Source organism: Rhinolophus sinicus, linkage group LG01 (assembly GCF_036562045.2).
Source record: "Rhinolophus sinicus isolate RSC01 linkage group LG01, ASM3656204v1, whole genome shotgun sequence".
Classification (NCBI taxonomy): Eukaryota; Metazoa; Chordata; class Mammalia; order Chiroptera; family Rhinolophidae; genus Rhinolophus; species Rhinolophus sinicus.
The window spans coordinates 43976959-43997217 of NC_133751.1; the positions used below are offsets into that span (position 1 = coordinate 43976959).

Here is a 20259-nt window from a genome sequence, read left to right on the forward strand (position 1 = left end):
GCTTTATTTGACAATTAAAAATCCTTTTTCATGCAAAATATTTTGTTATACCTAGATTTGCCTTGTAGATTTATCAATAACTCACATGCTCCAAAAAGGATTTGGGCAGAACGTCCCTTGTGTATGTAGAGAAGACTATACATATCTATTATTTGTTATTGTCAACATGTATAAATGTTGATTGGTTTCCACCATATTGATTCATGGCTCACCAGGAACCGTAAAGCCAAGACTACCCCACCAGAGCTTAAACATACTGCCTTGCCAGTACACGCCACAACTGGATCTGCTTCAAACTTATAAATCCAATTTCCTGCTCTATACCTATTGTTGGACAGCCCCCATATTTGAAACTAAATTTGTAGTCATGCTCCAGACTCATTCTTTCTCCTGAGCTCTTTACTTCCAGTGAACTATACTGGCCTTCATTCCCTTACTTTCCCACCACCACCTTCTTTTAAGTAGAGTCACAGAGAATAGACACAAAGAGCAAAACTGATAGGAGAGATCAGCTCTGTTAGTAAGGGCACAGTAACCCCCAAAGTACAAGACTTTCTAATATGAAGGATGATGTTTAGGCCTCAGGCCAAAAACACAGCATCATACGTACTCCTTCCCCGTACTACTGAAGACAACGTGGGATGGGAGGGACAGCCTCACTAATCCACTTAGTCTCAGGCTGTGGATACTCCCTTCCCGAGCTGGAGCTTGCCACCTGGATGTAGGATGGCCAAGGCACCCCAGGCCTGAACAAAAGCAAGTACAAAAGGATGAAAAAAAAAAAATTGTGCTATACATGAGCTGTGTGACCTTCAAACTCACCCAACTGATAGACCTGGTCCCTGACTGTTAGACTCCAGCCCATCTCATCAATCAGATAAGTCACTCCACTATACTCAGGACACATGTTTGTGGGGGAGAGAATTTATACATGCACAGTCAGCCTCTCCCTTCTTAGCCAGGGCAGTAAAAATACCATGTTTGGAACCCTGAAGAGTAGGGAAATAAGCCTTCCTACTCTACCATTTTCTACCATCCCCCAGTCATCCAAGCCCAGTACTTGGGTATAAATTGAAAGCACATCCTTTTTCTAACTTCTTCATCATCCCCTGGATTCTATCAATCACCAAATCCTGAACTTTTATCTCCTAGATACTTCTCCACACATTGTTTCCTCTCCATCTATCCTACATCAATCCTAGATCCTCAACCTCCTTTGTCAACACTACAGTAACAATCCCCTAATTCTTTCTGATTTAAGCCTCATTCCATTTCTAATCTAATCTCCACATAGCAGCTAGAGTGATCGTTCTGAAACTAAATGCTGATCATGTCACCCTCTGACAGCTTCCCCTTAACTACAAGGTAGAGGCCAAGCTCTTTAGCATGACTTATTAAAAAACCCTCATGACCTGCTACCTTTCCAAACTCATCTGCCCCATTACTCCATCCCACACTCATCCCAGTAATATAAAAAGGCTAGTAGTTTCTGACAGTGACCATGCAGCTGCAAATCTTTATCCCTTTGTTGATGTGATCCCTTCCATCTGAAATACTCTTGACTCCCTGTCTTCTTTGGTTAACTCTGATTCAAATTTGAAGATCCTGTCAAAGGCATCACACCTTTAGGAAGATTTTAACCTCCATCCTTCTCCCTGTCTTGCTCCCTCAGGCTGGGGAAATGACTCCTTTTCTGTACTCACTCTGTGGGTCGCTTCATCATTGAATTTACTACGCTATGTTGATTTTTTTTCATGTCTGTCTTCTTATTGGTTAGGGGCCATATCCCCAATAATTAGAGGTTACCAGCACTCAAGACAAGTTTATGGACTTAAACTGAACTCTTTGCTTTCCTAAATCATTCATTCATTCCTTACTGTAGCCATTCATTCAGTAATGGCTTATCGATGAATTTAACCCACTTTTGTTTTGCTGAGTAATATCCTAATTTCCCAGATGTGTTTGGTCTACGTGGAAACCAATTATTTTCTCTCTTCCCTAGACATTCCAGAGCATATGAAGAAAATTTGTTAACCATTTTCAAACTGTGATTTGTAAATTACCCATTTGAATCACTTTTATATGCTTCTTGTTCTGGTGACATTACTGACTGATTACCCTGCATCTATTTTATGGGTAGAGACTGACGTAAGTGATGTGGTGTGACAGCCTAATACTCTGGAACTGTGAGACTATTGCTCCCTCCTTGCTGGCTTTCATCTGCAGAAAATGCAAATCTCAATGGCAGCCATCAAAATTAAATACATTTTGATAAATAATAATAGTGGAGCAACATCAGATTATTATTTCACAGGGTTTTTTTTAGCCACTGAGACTTAGCCTGTCTCTTCCTCTTTCAGAAGTCTGCCGGCTCAAGGGCTCAAGGGCTTTAGCTGCTAATGAGCACTGATTTTCTTTTTTCTGTTGTTGTTTATATTCTAGTTCATAAAGGGTCAAGTTTAAAGAGCCTTGATATAAATTCTGCATTTTCCAAAGAAAATCTCAGAAAAGAATGGGGAAGCTTAGAGGGTGGGAAGTGGCTATCTTGTCCAGGGGCAGAGGGCTTGGGAACTGGAGAATAATGGACAATAGGGGCTGTCAGAGCTTCTGGCAATGAGGGCAATGAGCAGCCAAAGTGAGGGAGGGCAGAAGAGAACCAGGAATGACTGGGCCATGAAAAGATGGGGATGATTCTCCTCCTAGAATGGGCACATTCCCCGAGGAAAGAGTAAGATTTGTAGCAACTACCTCATGAAGAGGACTCTAAAATAATAATAATAGTAAGTTAACTGGTTAATTTTACATCTAATAACCAGATTAATAAATACCATACCCCAAAACCTTTTGGAAATATATCAAATACATACATACTCTCACACCTCTATCGACAATCAAAATATTTAACCAGCCCAAAATGTACCAGCCAACCAGAACAGATGCCAGCTATAAACACCAGTAAGGCCATCCTGGAGCACAAAGCTAAATAAAAGCCCTCAATATACATACAATTGTACATGTCTTCCCTCCCCTGCCAAGTTCCATACTGAATCCTACTCTAGTTTCTTTACCAAGCAACAAGAATGACTAGTGAGAAAAATGCTAAAGGAAAATCTGCAGTTATTCTTGTGTATATTGGATTTTTGCCTGAAGCTAAATAAATGCATAAGAGTTTCTTTCTCTATTTTCAGCTTTCTACTTGTCCTCTTCTCTGTTCCCAGACCCTATAGGCCAGCAACCAGAGCTCCCTTCTCAAAATAGAAACTAAAGGAGATCCAAGGTGCTCCTTGGTCACCTGCCTCCCCAGAATCCCTGAGCTTCTCCTGACTCCCCATACTTCCCCATATCTCTCCAAGCATTCAGCGCCCCCAGCAATTTCTTACATTTCTGCCAATTCCTCCAGAGCTTGTTTCACATCCAATCCTCTACTCTTAAGCTCTTTACATCATTCCTGTCCTTGCCATTCTGTCCTTTAAAAATTCTTTGGAGAATAGTAATTTTAGGATGTTCTGATGCTCATGTCATGGAGCCGAAGCTCTCCATCCCATTTTTCGATGGGAAAAAATTATTAAATATTTTATGTCAGTCATTCTCCTGCATAATTTATTTATGCATCTCATTTAACCATTACAATGCAGTGGAAACATTATTTCTACTTTGCAGGAACCTGGGAATCAGAAAAGCTGAGGAGCTTGTCACTGACCACACAGCTAATAAGCAGTGAAATCAAGTTTTGAACTCAATTTCCAATCCAAGTTTGATTCCAATCCCATGGAGTCAGACCCAATGTTGCTGCTCTGAAATAAATAATAGTAATAATAATAATAATAGTAATAACTATATAGAATTATAGACTCTTGCCTTGATCTGAGTAACATTTTCCTAAGACCACTCAAGTATTTACACAACACGAAAAGAGGGCTGGCTCACCACTCCACATCTTCACATTGCTTATAAACTCAGGTCAACAGTGTCCTAAGCAACTCTAAGCTTGAGGAAAATGTTAACCAGATAACTTGTCTATTACTATTGAGGGAAACTAAGGTATTAAGTTGATAGATTCCCGATGTATGCCACCATTTAATTGAATTGATGTCCCATTATGTATTCAGAGAGCACCAAAAGATCAGTGATGACCAGCTGGGGGATAAATGGCAAAAGCAACACACCCAAAGCATTATTTTAAGGGGTGAGAGAATTGCTTGCTTTCTTTAGACTTACAGAGAAGGAAAAAGTATTTACAGTTAGATATGGGCCCCAAGGAAAGAAGGAAGGCTTGTTTCTTTTTTTTTCTTTTTCTTTTTTTTTTTTTTTTTGAAGAAAAAATGAATTCCTTTTATAAAGCATAATAATGTACATTTTAAAAACAGTTAAGATAATTTTTATTATTTTGAGTTATGCTCCTGAGACTTTTTTTAATCCAACTCTCTTCATTTTATCAGCAAATAATCAAATAATACAGTTGCTCTATGAGACAAGAGAAAAGGAGGGTTTGGGTTACTTGTTTCAGCCCAGGGCTGCGTGTGTGTGTATTTGTTGGGAGGCAATGGGCATACCCTGGAATCTAACTGCACTCAGGCAGGTTTGGAGGGGGCTCCTTTCAGCCCTCAAGCCCTAGGAAAGCATGGGCGGAGAATTACCCACTGTATAGGGGTGTGCTGATTAACTGCAAACCTCACGTAAGACTTTATTATTTTCACCCTTAGAAATATTTACCAAAAAATCAGGGACCATGACCTCCTGGACAAAAGGAAAACTGTCACAGCACTGAAAGCAGGAGAGGACCGGGCCATTCTCCTGGGACTGGCCATGATGGTGTGCTCCATCATGATGTACTTTCTTCTAGGAATCACACTCCTGCGCTCGTACATGCAGAGGTAATGCTATTGGGCGGCTGGAACACTGTCTTTTGTCTCTTCTTTCTCCCATAGCTTATCAACTTCAGGTCTTCTTCCTTCACTTCTGTCCTAATAACTGTGAACAGTGCCTGGCACATAATTTTTTTCAATGTTATCTAATAATGATAAAAGTAACTCTAAGTATAAATTGCCTACTATGTGCCAGGAACTTTCCATACATTACTTGTTTAATTCTCAAACTACTCTATAAAGTAAGTATGAGTATACTCATTACAAAAATGGCAAAACTGCAGTTCAAGATAGAAATAATCTGCCCAGTGTCACACAGCTGTAGCATATGGCAGAGCCAAGATTCAAACCCACATCCCACTAATTCCAGAGTCCTTCTTCTTGCCTCTTCACACCTCTGTTCGTTCTCCATCCTCGTTCCTTTCCCACCCCACCCCATTCCTCCATCACCCCACACATCAGTGGTTCTCAGCTGCACATTTAAACTTCCTGAGAAACTTTGTAAAGTACTGGTGGCCCAGGGCCCCACCACCATCATCCCAGAGGTCAGATTTAATTGGTCTGGAGCAGGACCTTTCACCAGTAGCCTTTAAAGTTTCCCACATGATTCTAATATGCTGTCAAGACTAGAAAAAACTCTGCTATGTACCAACTTGAAAAAATTTATAGATTTTTGAACCCTTTTCGTTGTAATATTTTCCCTCAGTTTACTGACTAGATAGGGAGGCACTTAAATACTGAGAAAGCAAGTGTATTCCCCCCTGAGAAAGCCACAGCCTCTCTAGCTAACCGCCCATAAATAGGACACTTTGAGCACAAGAGAGCCCAGCATTGCTATAACTAATGGGGAATGTCTCACAGTGGTTGAGCTTAAAGAGACAAGAGCCTTTCAAATGAAAAATTGAGTTTTCAATCTGAAAACGAATCAAACCATTTTGTGGCATTCAGTTCTCCACCTAAATTAATACTTTCACCTCCGAAGCAAACTCTAGCTGAAACACAATAATTTGCTAAAATTAAGGCATCATCTTTCCCATTTGTGGCTGCTCTGCTCTGTTTCTTGGATGCCTTCAGCTGTGCGCCTTCTCAGTGAAAGCACTGATGCCTCAGGCCCCGAGTGTTCACTGATTCCAAAACCACTTTCAGATCCTCACATCTGCTTAGAACCATCCAAGAGTTTTTTTCCTCTGTGGATAAGCAAAATTTGACCACCCATGTCCCAGGAAAAAACAATTTGCCACACCAACGGGGGTCATTCTGCCTCTGGCATAAAACTGGACATGAAAAGGAGGGACCCTGTCAAATGCATGTCCAGCAAAAGGAAGGGGTATTAATGTGCAAAGGAAACATGCTGTTTTCTGTTCACTGTGGTAATCAGCTTATACTCAGAAGCAAAACATTTATGGCTGGTGTGTTACTTCCTAATCACAAATGTTACCCTTGATTATAAAATCATAAATATTTTAGAATGGAAAGCTGGCCAATGGGCAGTTGGATTTGTTTTCCTTAATCTTCCTAATTGAGAGGTCCCAGGGTCCTGACTTGAACCCAATAATCTGCAGAGAATGTCCTCTTTTCCACTGTGTTCATGGGAAGCAGTGCATGGAACCATGGAAAGTGCCTGGGTCTTGGAGAAATCCAAGATTGGGTAGAATCAAAATTTCTGCCACTTGCTAGCTGTGAGTCCTTTCATGTTACTTGATTTCTAGGACCCTCAGTCCACTCACCTTTAAAAGGAATACCCAACTAATAGGGTTGTTGGGAGGACCAAAGAAGATAATGTATATAAGCAGTAATCAGACTGAAGAGAAATGCAACAAGTGGTTGTTCTTGGTATAATCAAGGGTGAGACAGACCTTCAAGGATGACATCCCTGTCCTACCTGTCAAGTTGGACCTCAAGCCCCTCCTCACCTTCCCATCTTCCCTCTCCTCCTCCCTTACACCTTCTCCATCAACAAACTGGGCAGACATTGCAGAGGTGAGGACCGGGGTCATGGCAGCAAGTTGCTTACAAGGTAGAAATACAGTGCAGGCTGTGATGTAAACAGATGCATTATGCTTTTCAGTGAACTTCAGATAGAAAAAAAAAAACTTAAATCAAGCATTGGAAAATATAGTATAACCAATGGAAGTCGTTGAAAAGTTCCCAGGTGCCAGGCAAAGTTTGTTATTGTTTATATTGTCGTTTGCTCTATTCAGCAGCATAAACTTTAACAAATAAGTTGTATTATAGAAGTGAAAAAGATTCTTCAGGCTAAGGAGCTGATAAATGGTCGCTTCTGATTATGCCTTCCTTGCTGTTAGCTCTTTTGACCTGTGTTTACTCTCCCCCTCTCTCTGTAGCGTGTGGACCGAAGAGTCTCAGTGCACCTTGCTGAATGCGTCCATTACGGAAACATTTAATTGCTCCTTCAGCTGTGGTCCGGACTGCTGGAAACTCTCTCAGTACCCCTGCCTCCAGGTGTATGTTAACCTGACTTCTTCCAGTGAAAAGCTCCTTCTCTACCACACAGAAGAGACGATGAAAATCAATCAGAAGGTAGGAGCTTGCGTCTCGGCCACACCTGCAGGGTTCCCACAACCAGCTCATTTCTCCCTGGAGGTCCCCTGTGCCCGCATTTCAAAGGAACACACCACTAGGAAGCAGGTTGTGCCGCATCTATAAATATAATTCACTATTTGACTCTGGCCTGCGAAGCATTTATTTTCTGTGCAAGTTGTGGACAAATCATTCCCCCATTTTGTGGTAGTGCAGATTTACCTTTTACTTCCATTTAGAAGGGTAAACATCATATCCTTATTTATACACAAGTGGACTGAGTCTTTCAAAGCAAATGTGCAGTTTAGAGTTATACAAGCCAAAAAAAACAGGTATTTGTAATATCCACCTGGGTGCCCTGAGGTAAAACTGTATTTTGCTCTTCCACGGTCATTGTTACTTAGTTCTGCCATCTTGGGGCTATAACTTAACCTCTCTGAGTGTCAGCTTCCTTTTCTCTAAAAAGATAATCACAATGGCCATCTTGCAAGGTCGTTCCGAGGATTGGAGCAGAGAATGTGAAGAGCTGAGCTCAGCACAGGGGAAACCTTCATCCATGGTCACAGTGTGTTATATATTCCTCATTAGGTTATGTCCATAGAGGCTGGATTTGCCAGCACTGATATATTCAAGTCCACATGGTAGGTGCTCAACAAATGTGTATTGTATTAAAGCTGCACATAAAATTTGCATTTATAAGGTCTGGGATGACCGGTAAAGTGTCAGCAGAACCAACCTGCCACTATCAATTTTAAGTTAAACATATTTAGTTTTGGATCTATGGTAGCAATTGAGATGGCCAGAGTACTCTCATATGCCAACACAAGCTGATGCCACTCTAATAGGATAATCAGCCCTCATTACCCAGATACAACCCTCATGAACTCTAGCCTTCCTTGTAAAGACTTTTCATTATTATTATCAGCACTTAAATTGAAAAAAAAAAAATGCAGTAACTTCAAAGTTTGATACTAGACCATAGGCTTTATTTTGTGATAGATTGACACAAAGTATGGAAATTCACCTTGCATTTTGGTTGCAGTAACTTAAAAGAGATCCTTATAAATATCTCTGAGAAGTCACATAATGACTATTTCAGAGAATGTCATTTGAAAATGTCTGCTCTGATTTCCTTTTGTTTGTGGTAGCCACAAACAATAGCAGTCTTGACCCTGTTCTGAAAATATATAAAGCTCAGCTCTCCCACAAAAAGTGTGTTTTTCAAGATCTTCCCTCATGCCAGATTTTTAGCTGACCTGCAATGACTATGACCATTTTGTGTCAAGTGCCTTTTCATTTACTTATTGGCAATTTGTATATCCTCTTTTGTACAATATCTGTTCAAGTCCCTTGTCTGTTTTTCTATTGGATTGTTTCTTCTTCATATTCTAAGAATTCTTTAAATATAGATATGAACCTCCATTGGTTATATGTCTTACAAGTACATTTTGCATTATGTGGCTTTCTTACTCTCTTAATGATGTCTTTGAATGAAAGACATTTCTAATTTCAATGTTGCCAAATGTTGCCAAATGTGTGTGTGTGTGTGTGTGTGTGTGTGTGTGTGTGTGTGTGTTTTCCTGTTTTTAGTCTTTACCTACCCTGAGGTCATGAAGTCATTTTCCTAAATTATCTTCTAGAAGCACATTGTTCTTCTTTGTACATTTAGAGTACAATCAGCCTGGAAGTGATATTTATATAGGAGTCAAGTCCAATTATGAAAAGACAACCTCTTCCTTACTAGATTTTTTTAAATGATAATTTTTAAATTTTTATTTATTTGTTTGTTTGTTTGTTTTAAGGAGGGCGCAGCTCACAGTGGCCCATGTGGGATCGAACCGGCAACCATGGTGTTATTAGCACCACGCTCTAACCAACTTAGCTAACCAACCACCCCTTACTAGATTATTTTTATAATCCCATTTCCCTTTCTATTTTCTTGGAAGTTATTTGTTCTGTTACTATTGTTTTAGTATTTAACCTAGAGCTTACATTTGCAATCTTGACTAATCAAGACCATTAAAACATTTCAACTCCATTTATTCTCTTCCCAACTTATATATTATCATTTTTCTATAATACCTTCAGGTTATGTAGACATTATTAGTGGTTTTGTACAGAATAGATATTAATTTACATGTGTCCCCACGATTTTCCATTTTCATTATTCTTCATTCCTTCCTTTATCTCTAGGGTAATTTTTCGACTGCCTAAGGAACACTCTTTAATTAGTATTTATTTAATGCAATATATGCTCTAAAGAATTCTCTCAGCTTTCATTTGTCTGAAAATATTTTCATTTTAATTCTTGAAGGAAACATTCACTGAGTGTAAAATTCTAAGCTGTTATTTTTTTTCCGCACATTGAAAACATTTCATTGTCTTCTGTGAGCATTGTTACTATTTAGAAATCAGTTTTCAGTCTTGTTACTACTTCTTTGAAGGTAATCTTGGTATATTTTAAAGATTATTTTCTTCGGTTTTCTACAGTCTAGCTTTTATGTACCAAAGTGCACATTTATTTTTATTTAACCTGCTTACCATTCCCAGGGCTTCTCTCCCTATTCCTTGATATTCATTGTCAATTTTAGAAAGTTCTCAGTTGTTATAACATTGAATACTGTCTCTGTTCTCATTTTCTCTCGTTTCTCCTCCTTGGACTCCAATTGGCCATATGTTAGGTTTTCTCATTGTATCCCCTATGTGCCTTATTCTCTTTCGTATTTTCCCTCTTTGTGTCTCTCTGTGTTTCACTTTTGATATTGACCTATCTTCTAATTCATAATTCTTTCCTCAGCTCTGATAAATCTATTAAACCCATCCTTTAAGTTCTTAATTTCTCTTACTGTATTTTTTATTTCTAGAATATCCATTTGGGTCTTATTTTATAATTTCCAGTTTTCTGCAATATTCTAATTTTTGTCTTTTAAATTCTTCAACATAAAAAGTAAAATTGTAGTTCTTTTAAAGTTTATTTTGATGACTTCAATATTTGAAGCCCCTATGTACCTATTCTATTTTTGTCTTCGTCTGTCTGTTTTCATGTTGTCATGTAATGTTTGGTTAATTTTTGTTAGGTTTCAGACATCATATTTGCAGAGTTAATTGTAACAATAAATTTAAGCCTAGGGTGATATCATATTTTCCAAAACTTATTTCCATTTGCTTCTGCCAGGCCCCTGGGTGCACCACCCTTTCACCATCACCTCATTCTTAATTCATAAATTGAGATATTACAGTCTGAACTGAAGTCCCTGTGAAGACCTGTTTACTTCAGGTTTACCATTATCCCAATGATGCAGCCCTTAAGGGTCCCAACACAAATTGCATGGGGTGGGGTTTCATCAGGGCCCCCACTTGATAGGCCCTCAATGATAATTTCTGCTCCCAACTCTGCAAAGCTATCAAAAATCCATCCAGCCCGCTTGGCTCTCAGGCCTCTTCTAGAATCAGCAAGTGCTCCAGGGGAAAGATGGTACCAAACACTGGCTCACCTTCCTATCCTGGTAGTTTTTCACTCTCTGAAAAGCTGTTTTCTGCCCTTAACAGAAGTATATACACGTATATTAAAAATACAATTATCGCCATGTCAAAAGGCCATTAAACCATGATCTTCATTCAGCATAAGGAATATTTGGTTTTTTTCTTGGGGAAGGGGGGAATTAAAATACTCTCTATGTGGATCTCTCCAAAAATAATAGATTTTCACATAGTTATCAAAAAATGGACATAGTTTTATTGAGATACATCAAGCACTACTGACAATGTTTGATCTGAGACAACAGGAAGCAAAGGATATCAGTCAAGATCTCTGCATCTTTGTACACAATATCCAAAAGGATTTTATTTTTAAATTTTTACACTGTCTCATGTATTCCTTTTCTTTAGCCTGTAAACCCAGTGCCCAGCCTCTTGTCAACATCACAGCTAACGCTGCTTAAGCTGATAAGCTGATAGGCTCTTGGGGAGCAACTGCGGACTAACACTCTCTGGGAGCTGCGAGTGGGCTCGAGGGCCCCTGCCTCCCCTGGTTACAAAGTTGTCATGAGAAGCATAAACAATGGCTAAATATTAATTCGCTATGGTTGTTGAATCCCTCAGGGCAGATCTCTTTTGGGATTTTAAAACCTCACTACCCACCAGGGATTCTCAAAACATACCCATCTGGTTTGAGGGTGAATTTAAAATGAATTTGGTACAAAACAAGAAGATATATCCATTTTTCAGTATGTGGTATAATACCATACATATGGTATTTCATGTATAACCGTCATGTGGAAGATAGTATTTTTGATGGTGAATGAGTTCTGTAAGTTAGCTAGCTATTTACAAACTCCAAATTCATTTTGTCACTCATTCTGAAGCCTTCTGAGTTCCCTAAATCCTGAGAATATGTATATCTAGCACGAGGTTCTACTGCAACACTATTGACGTGTAGGGTGGGATAAATCTTTGTTATCTGTGAAGGTTGGGTGAGGGCATTGTAGGATATTTAGCCGCATCCCTGGCCTCTACCTACTAGATGCCTACCATCCTCCTCCCTCCAGCTGTGACAACCAAAAACGTCTCCAGACAATGCAGAATCACTGCTCTAGATTTTGTTTATCCTTGAGTTTGGATGCTATGAAACCTTGGAATTATAAGAAACACGTGTACTCATTGAGCTCCTCTGCAAAGCATTGGTAGGGTGAGGGATAAGGGGAAGAAAATAAACGAAGTTGAGAATCTAAATAGGAAATAAAAGGGACCCAACATGTATCAAGTGTCCGCTATAAACTATGTGTGTACCACTGTACTAAGAACTTTATAAAATTCATCTCCTTTCATCCTGATTAAACCCTACTACTAAAGTAATAAAAGCCAAGTTTTATCAAGCGCTCACAATGTACCAGGTACAGTATAGTACTAAATATTTTACATGAACTCACTTATTTAATTACAGCAGAAATCCCAAGTGTTAGGTACCACTCTTATCTCCACTTCACAATAATGAGCCTGAGCTCAGAAAATAATTTTCCCAAAGTCACACAATCACTAACTAACTAGGTTTGAATGAAAACAAAAGTGTCTTTACCTCATCATGTTATCTCTTAAACAGAAAACATGAGAGTATTCTCTTGAGAGAGTCAAGATAAGAGCTCTGAAAATATCTAAATTCCATGAAATTTTTATCCTTCTTTTTATTTTCGTGGATAGGTAAGAATCCGTGCCATTCCATCATATTCCAAGAGGTCCTTAGGATCAAGGAAAAGACCATGAGCAAAGAACAGAATTATCAGAGATCCATAGGTAACAGTCAGGGTTGTATATCAGCAATGATTTACACAGGGTGGCTATTAAACAGACAGAAATGCACCCTGGAAAGGGGCGGACAGGCCCAGAAATTTAACATATGACATCCTCATAATTAGCACCTTAATTTTAGGGATATTTATTAGACATTTGTTGAAACTTCCTATGGTCCAGAAATTCAGAAATGCTTTTATTATTAACAAAGCTTAGTCATTGCTAACCAAAACTGAATTCTGGAACAGATAAGGACACCTTTGTGCATAAATAAAAAGATGAATGTGCCTGAAAGAAAATTGCACTGAGCATTAGGAAGAAAAGCATGGGGAAGCAACCTACTCCTTTCCAATTGCCAAGAAAGAGGACCAGGGTGAAGGGCAAGGTCAGATTAGATATCTGACTTCCTCTAGGTCCAGTTGGATACATCATGGTCCTGGGGGCTTCTGTGGGTTAAGCTATTCTGGGTATTGACTAATCCCAAGGTTCCAGATGGGTTCTATTTCCTTAGTGGAGTTCCTAAGTCTTTCAAGTGTTCTCTCTATTCCAAATCAAGCAGAAATGCCATAATAAACACAAAAGCTCTGGAAAACCAAAAAAAGAAAACCTCTCCCGGGAGGACCCTGTCTCAGTATTGAAAGAAACCGTAGTACATAGCAGAGTGTGAGTACATTTTCCTTTCCTTTACCAAACAAAACCAAGCAGACAATGGAAGTGCAAACTAAACAAGTGTAAACTAAATTGTGTCGGATTCATATTTTTAAAACTGATAGTAAGGAGCAGGAAGTCTCAAAGGGGAAAGAAGATAATGTCCCAGTTTACCCTCTCAGCGACTCTGTGCATCGCTAATATTCAAAGAACTCAAAAGTTCAAGATGTGCTTGTGCGCCCGAGTAACCCAAGGCTGCCAGCTGGTGACGTCTACATCCTTTGAATATAGGGATTATGTTTTCTTCTCTGGCATAGAACACACAGCCGGGCACATTGTAGACACTTAATAAACATGTGCACAATATTTATTGTTTGAGGACACTGGAAAAGTTCCATTTGACTTTGGAACCAAGAATATTTATGATTCACATGAGCACTGTTTTTCTTTTTGTTTTTGTTTTATCTCATTGACATTGTGGACGAGATGTCCTGGCTACTAAAGAGTTTTGAGAGCAAACTTGTGGCCCACCCCTGTGAAGGGTATATTCTTTACTGAATACCTTTTAACCTCCTAGCTTGTCCCATTTCATTACCCCACCCTTGTTTTGTATTCTCTTCCTGTTTCTTTCTAACGAGCTGTCTTCTATCGTTTATACTTTTGATGCCTCTGTCAAACATGCTACCTGGCACATTAGAGACAATAAATAGTGATTGGATTTCATTAAAATTCTAAGCCCTCTGTGAAAGAAGATACTTCCCTTTTTATAAAAGAACAAATAAAGAATGAACCCTTCCCCTGAGGTGATATAGAGAATTCCCTTCCTATCATCATAAGGAAAAGGAGGCTGACCAGTAAGGTTATTTAGCCAAACACTTCATACTGCCCCCCACTCCTCCCCACATCTTTTCTTTTTCAGGGTGAAGGCCTCTCACTTTTTGCTTCCCACGTGCCTAGCAAAGCATGTCTAAGCAAAGCCCAACATGTAGTTTCTCAAAACTTCTGTCCATCATAAGAGTAAAAGTAACTCTATTGACGTAAAAGATTCTGGAAATGTGCTTAAGAAAAAAATGTTCAGTCCCTTTCCAAAGCAGCAAAGAGCAATTGCTGGATCTTCACTGCCATGTAAGGGCAAGGACAGTCAGGAGAAGTTGACAGGTCCCAGGTTTCCTCTGCTAGGAGAGGAAAGGTCATGTCACGGGGCCATCTCTGTGGTTTTCAATACTAAAGGGAATTTAAGGGATTGGGGAAAGCAGAAATGCTTATTAACAAAATTCAGGATTAAGAAGAGAGATGTGAGTCTAAATTTTCTGCTGAATGACTGCCTCAAAGGTTTGCTAGATCTATTTAGTCATATATTAAGGCACAAAAGAAAGAATGACCTACAGCCATGGTAAAAAAATTAACATATTTTGATATTTTGATTAGTACTTACGTGTCTTACGTATATAAAATTATTATTCAGATGTTCCTTTGTGTTGTACATCACGCAGTCTAAAAGTTAAATCTTTCCTGTCCCACATTGCCCACTAAAAAAAGAATGATCTAAAATTGATGGGATTTTTATCTTTTCTATGTACATTACATTTTTCCAACTGAGTGTAGATCACTTAGTAAAGTTTCCATTTGTTGAAATGCATTCTATGTGTTCTAAACCAATCACATCAAATTATCCTTTACACACATGAAGAAATAATAAGATCACTAAATCGTCACCCCAAATTCATAGTAGCTTCAGAAACACACACACAGCTGTTGGTTGAGCCACAGAAAGAGAAACCGAGAATCCAAATATAGGATTCAGCACAATGTCAAGTCTCCTCGGACATAAAAACAAGGAATCTGAGACAAGAGGCATTGAACAAGACTGTTCCTATAAAAACCATAGTCATCTTGCCCTCCTTAGAGTTTTCATTGTTTAGCATATGACCCTTAGTTAAAGGCTTTAGAAGATCATGTGGGCGACTGTGATATTCCAATAGGAAAATGTTAACAAAAATTTATTGAGGCTTTAGGTATATTCATCATCAATCCTGGTACAAATACTGCCAGTAAGGCTCCATCAACCCTATTCTATAAACAAATTGATTCTGAGGAACCAAGTAACTTGCTTATAGAAACACAGCAGCACAGTAACCCGATCTCCTGAACATGAGTCAGGGGCTTGTTAGACCACTTCATACATTCATTATCACAACAGAAGGATCTGGCAATAAGAAAAGTAAAGGAATGATTGACACAGGGTAGAGTTTTCAGGGATCAGTAACAATCTAGTGGGAGCCAGTTTATGGGTGTTGAAAGGTGGCAGGTGGCAAGGTCAGGTAAAGCTAAAAGCACAAGGGCAGAAGAATCTTTTTCCCACTAGCAGTCCGGAGTTGCACGTGTCGGTGCCACTGGCTCTCAGGACCCACGTCCAATTGTGTATGAATCATGCCTCATCAAGCCAGTCTAAATGAGCCCGTTTGAGACCATGATGGCTTGAAACTATAATAAGCAGCTCTTGTATTACAATTTTGCTAGACGGTCTCAAAAGTAATTTATATCTCATTTTATTTGGAAGAATCTTACCTACTGACAGAATTATTGTCATTTGGCCGACAAATGTTTCTTGAAAAAAATTTAAAGCCACATCAATTCACAAGAGCATAAGAAAAGAAAAACTCCATTTTTAATGGAATGCCATTTTTATTGAGATCATTTCAATAACTTAGTACTGTTGTTAGCTACTGAAACTACTACTATAAACTATCTTGGCACCAAAATATACAGAAGCCTATGAATTCGTAAGCTAAATTGGCTCTGCTTGAAACCAACCACAAATGGCTTGTCTGTAATTTTTTTTAATGCTTTGCTTCAAAAAACATTTAAAAAAATTAAACATGATATTAGCAGCACTAAAGAAAAAATATATATATATATCTTTACTGCCTTAAATTCTTTTGATCCAGACGACATCCAACTGGTAGAAAATTTGCTTCATGGGCAATCACAGGCCAATTTTTGTACTAAGTTATAACTCACTGAGAAATTGTGCTTTCTTAGAGATACTTTCAGACCCTTAATGTTGTGCTAGTACCAGCTTTCTGCTATACTCCCATATATGAGTGTACTCATATTTACTCTTAGCTGATTGAATTTGAAGGGTGTCACCCATCCCTTGCTCTGGGAACATTACTTTAAGCCTGGTTTACAATAAATGCCAGCATGCTCATCCTCTATTCTTAACTAATCGAATGATCTTAACTAGTCAAATAATCCAATGATTACAGCACAGCAACATGAGGTGCCAATGTACCCACTAATAAAGTGAAGGGAAAGAGTGGAGTATCCAAACATACTCCATTAGCAAAACTCATTCCATTTCTTTTATAGTTTTTTCCTGTGAAATCTACAAGTCTAAATTGTTTTGCAGTTCCAGGATCCTATCCCAGAGCTCCCATCAGTGTGCTTCAAAGTTCACCAACACCCCCACCTCATCTGTGCCTCTGCATACAGCTGTGTGAGTTGTGCACTGCACAACCCGAGCAGTATCAGTCACATTGTAAAAGTCATAGAGGTGAATATGTATCATCACAACTAATAAACTGGTAATAGCAGTAAAATGTATGGGTTTTTCATAAAATCAGTGTATTATGATCATTTTTCCATAGAAAATAATGTTTTGAAGAGAGGACATAGTTTTCTAAATCCCACTAAAACACTATGTAGACTATCAGTGATCTTGTTACAAACCAATGTAATTCAGATAAATCAGTTAAATTAATTATTTGATATGTATAATGAGAGACAGGGATTTTCCCCTATTGATATATGCCTTGCCATAAAGAGGGGAAAGAGCTAACCAATGATCTGCACATCTCCCAGAAAACTGACTTAAATCACTTTTTTCCTAACTTTTGTCATTGCCCAATTACAGAGCAAGGAAAGGGGGTCACAGAGATTTCATCTTCTCAAATACTGTTTTATAGTTAGGAAAAATGTATTCAGAAATATATCCAATAAATAATGTTTTTTTAAAAAAGAAAAAAAATCTACAAGTTATTTAATTCCATCTATATTCAGAGAAGAGAAAGAGGAGAAAGAGAAAGGACAGGAAGGGGGCCTAGAGAGGGAAGTATAAGCAGAGTGAAGGGAGGAGGGCAGGGCAGGGAAGGAAAAGAGATACACAGAAAGAATTCAGAGGATATACGTGTGTAGAAAGGAAGAAAGGGGAGACATACAGAAGACATATAGCAAGAAAGACAGGAGAAGTAGAAAGAGACTATAAGTTCTCAGGGTGCAGGTTTGGTACTGTTTTAATTTTCCTTGGTTTATGGAAAAAGGTGTTTCTTATGCTAACTTAGCATGAACCATTCATGACAACTCTTTATTCAATATCCCTACACTTTCCAAGATTCTTTTCCAGTAACTCACCAGGGGTATATAACTGTTTTCTTGACTGCAGTCACAAGGTGACCAGGTGACTTGGCTAAATAAAGCCAAGCCAACAAGATAAGAGAAACTACTTTCCCTGAGAGAACTGGTAGCTTTTGATGTTACATGGTCAGCAGTGGACAGACAAGAGACAGAAAGGTTGACATTCTGATTCCATAGAAAAGTGTGTCCAATGGGAATAATTAAAACCCACTGTGCTTAGCTATAGCAGAAAGAATCCATTGAAGGCATGCAATTTTAATCAATGTTTAAACTTATATGGGTGAGCTATCAAAGTACATCTTAGTCGGATACCAAAAACATTGTTTTAATCAATATGTGAATTCTTAGGGTTTCTGAAGGCATGAGTTTGAATATGAACAGAATAACCATCATGTTTATTTCACAATTCAAGTTGGCCTCAATGCCCCATCCCCAGATACACCACACACACACACACACACACACACACACACAAGTACGTTCTGGTAACAATTTATTTCATTTTCCACAGTGCTCCTATATACCTAAGTGTGGAAAAAACTTTGAAGAATCCATGTCCCTGGTGAATGTTGTCATGGAAAACTTCAGGAAGTACCAACACTTCTCCTGCTATTCTGACCCAGAAGGAAACCAGAAGAGCGTCATCCTAACCAAACTCTACAGTTCCAATGTGCTGTTCCATTCACTTTTCTGGCCAACCTGTGTGATGGCTGGGGGAGTGGTGATCGTTGCCATGGTGAAACTCACACAGTACCTCTCCCTGCTCTGTGAGAGGATCCAACGGATCAATAGATAAAAGCAAAATGGATGAGATCATTTTCTTTAAAGCTCAAATACTGTTTTCTTTCTTTCTTCACCAAAGAACCTTAAGTTTGTAATGTGCAGTCTGTTATGAGTTCCTTAATATATTCTTATACGTAGAGCAATAATGCAAAAGCTGTTCTATATGCAAACATGATGTCATTATTATTCAGGAGAAGAAATAACTGTTTTGTGTTAGTTGGTTGTTTTCATAATCTTGTTTCGATGCTGGAACTAGTACTTCCTTTTCTTGTTCTACCAAAATAGGGCTCAGTTATTCATTGGCCAAGTTTGTGGAGGAATATCAATGTGATACGGTCTCTGTTCTGAGTTGTCACATTTCTGGAAGACATTTCTGCAATACTTTTCATCATTCATTGTTTACTAAAGCTGCAGCCAAAAATATTTTTTTCTTTTCTTACTCTCAACTGAGCCCCATAGCAAGTGAAGGGACCAGATTTCCTAACTAAAGGATGTTAACACATTTTTCTTGTATTTCTACCGCATCACTGTAAAGAAGGGGGGAAATCCAGCCAGCTCTCTTTCTTTTATTACTTTCTACTCATAACTTTAGATTTTTTAACTGATTTCCAAAAAAAATTAGCTGTTTTCATTAACCAATTCTATAATCTTTTTTTGATTTAATTAGAAAATGAACAGAGTCCTTTTCCATGTAAGCCCCTGCTACTGTACGAGGAGATAAAACAAGGTGTTCCATTACCTGTGAACTGAATGAATGTTGAGTAGATGCTTCATCACAATCCAGGGAAGTCTATATTACTAAGACATTTGTTTGAAAATCCTTACTTCATTTCAATTGTACTGTTATATGGTAAAGCTGAGACCCTACTTCTGGTCAAGACTAGTGAACTAATTTCAATGGGTAAATCTATTGTGGCAAATTAACATGTTGGAATATTGCTCTTTGGGAATTTCTCGTTAAGTTAATAGTCTCTCTCTTTCTAACATGTGTTTTCTGTCAAGATTTTAAAGCTGTGTGCACAGAATATTTGTCTCCTCTACATTTTTATTTTTCTATTTACAATTGCCTTTTTTGTTGCTAGATTTGATACACAGAATAGACGTTTTTTCCTAACACACACTTGAACTGAATAACAGATTTAAAGAAAGCCTTTGTTCAGGTTGCCATTCACTTTATTGTGTTTGGAGGGGGGTTGGGGGGGAAGAGGTCTGTTTTAAACAAAAACATTTCATCTTTTATTTAATATCAAAAGAAGACAAACATCTATCTTTCTCATCTACAGTTAAGTACCTTTTTGTAATGTAGTTTTCTAGGTATTGCAAAATTTTACAAATCATATTTGTGGAATGAATGGTAAACTAATCTGATGAAGTGAAAGTACTCTGCAATACTGTAATTCAGTTTGACTTTTCATAAGCAAATAAATCCCTAGGGTATAATCAGGACTTCAAATGTGTAATTAAAATTTAAAAAAAAAAAAAAAGCACATTGCCTCAGCAAGGTTTGAATACCTCTTGCATTCTAAGCTGACAAGCCCATGGTAGTCCAAAAACCTAGGAAACTTATGATTCACTATCTTTAAAGGTATTTAAAGAGATTATAAAGAAAGCTCCTTTTTTTTAACACCCAAACACATACACACAATATTATGAATATTTGAAAAATATTGTTAAAGACTCGATTCCTACTCCACCTTAAAAATATAATTCTGAAGATTAC

The 20259-nt window shown here is 38.3% G+C and overlaps 1 protein-coding gene across 5 annotated transcripts in view; it reads left to right on the forward strand.

Annotated features, from left to right (window-relative positions):
• The window catches only part of KCNMB2 (potassium calcium-activated channel subfamily M regulatory beta subunit 2), a 225851-nt gene extending 205828 nt beyond the window's left edge, over positions 1–20023 (forward strand). For all 5 annotated transcript variants that reach the window (XM_074328155.1, XM_074328166.1, XM_074328157.1 and 2 more), the window contains 3 exons: positions 4704–4874; positions 7211–7406; positions 18268–20023. In XM_074328155.1, coding sequence (XP_074184256.1) covers positions 4704–4874; positions 7211–7406; positions 18268–18552 — 652 coding nt within the window. In that variant the 3' untranslated portion in view covers positions 18553–20023. The remainder of the gene's footprint in view (positions 1–4703; positions 4875–7210; positions 7407–18267) is intronic.
• The last annotated feature ends 236 nt before the right edge of the window (positions 20024–20259 follow it).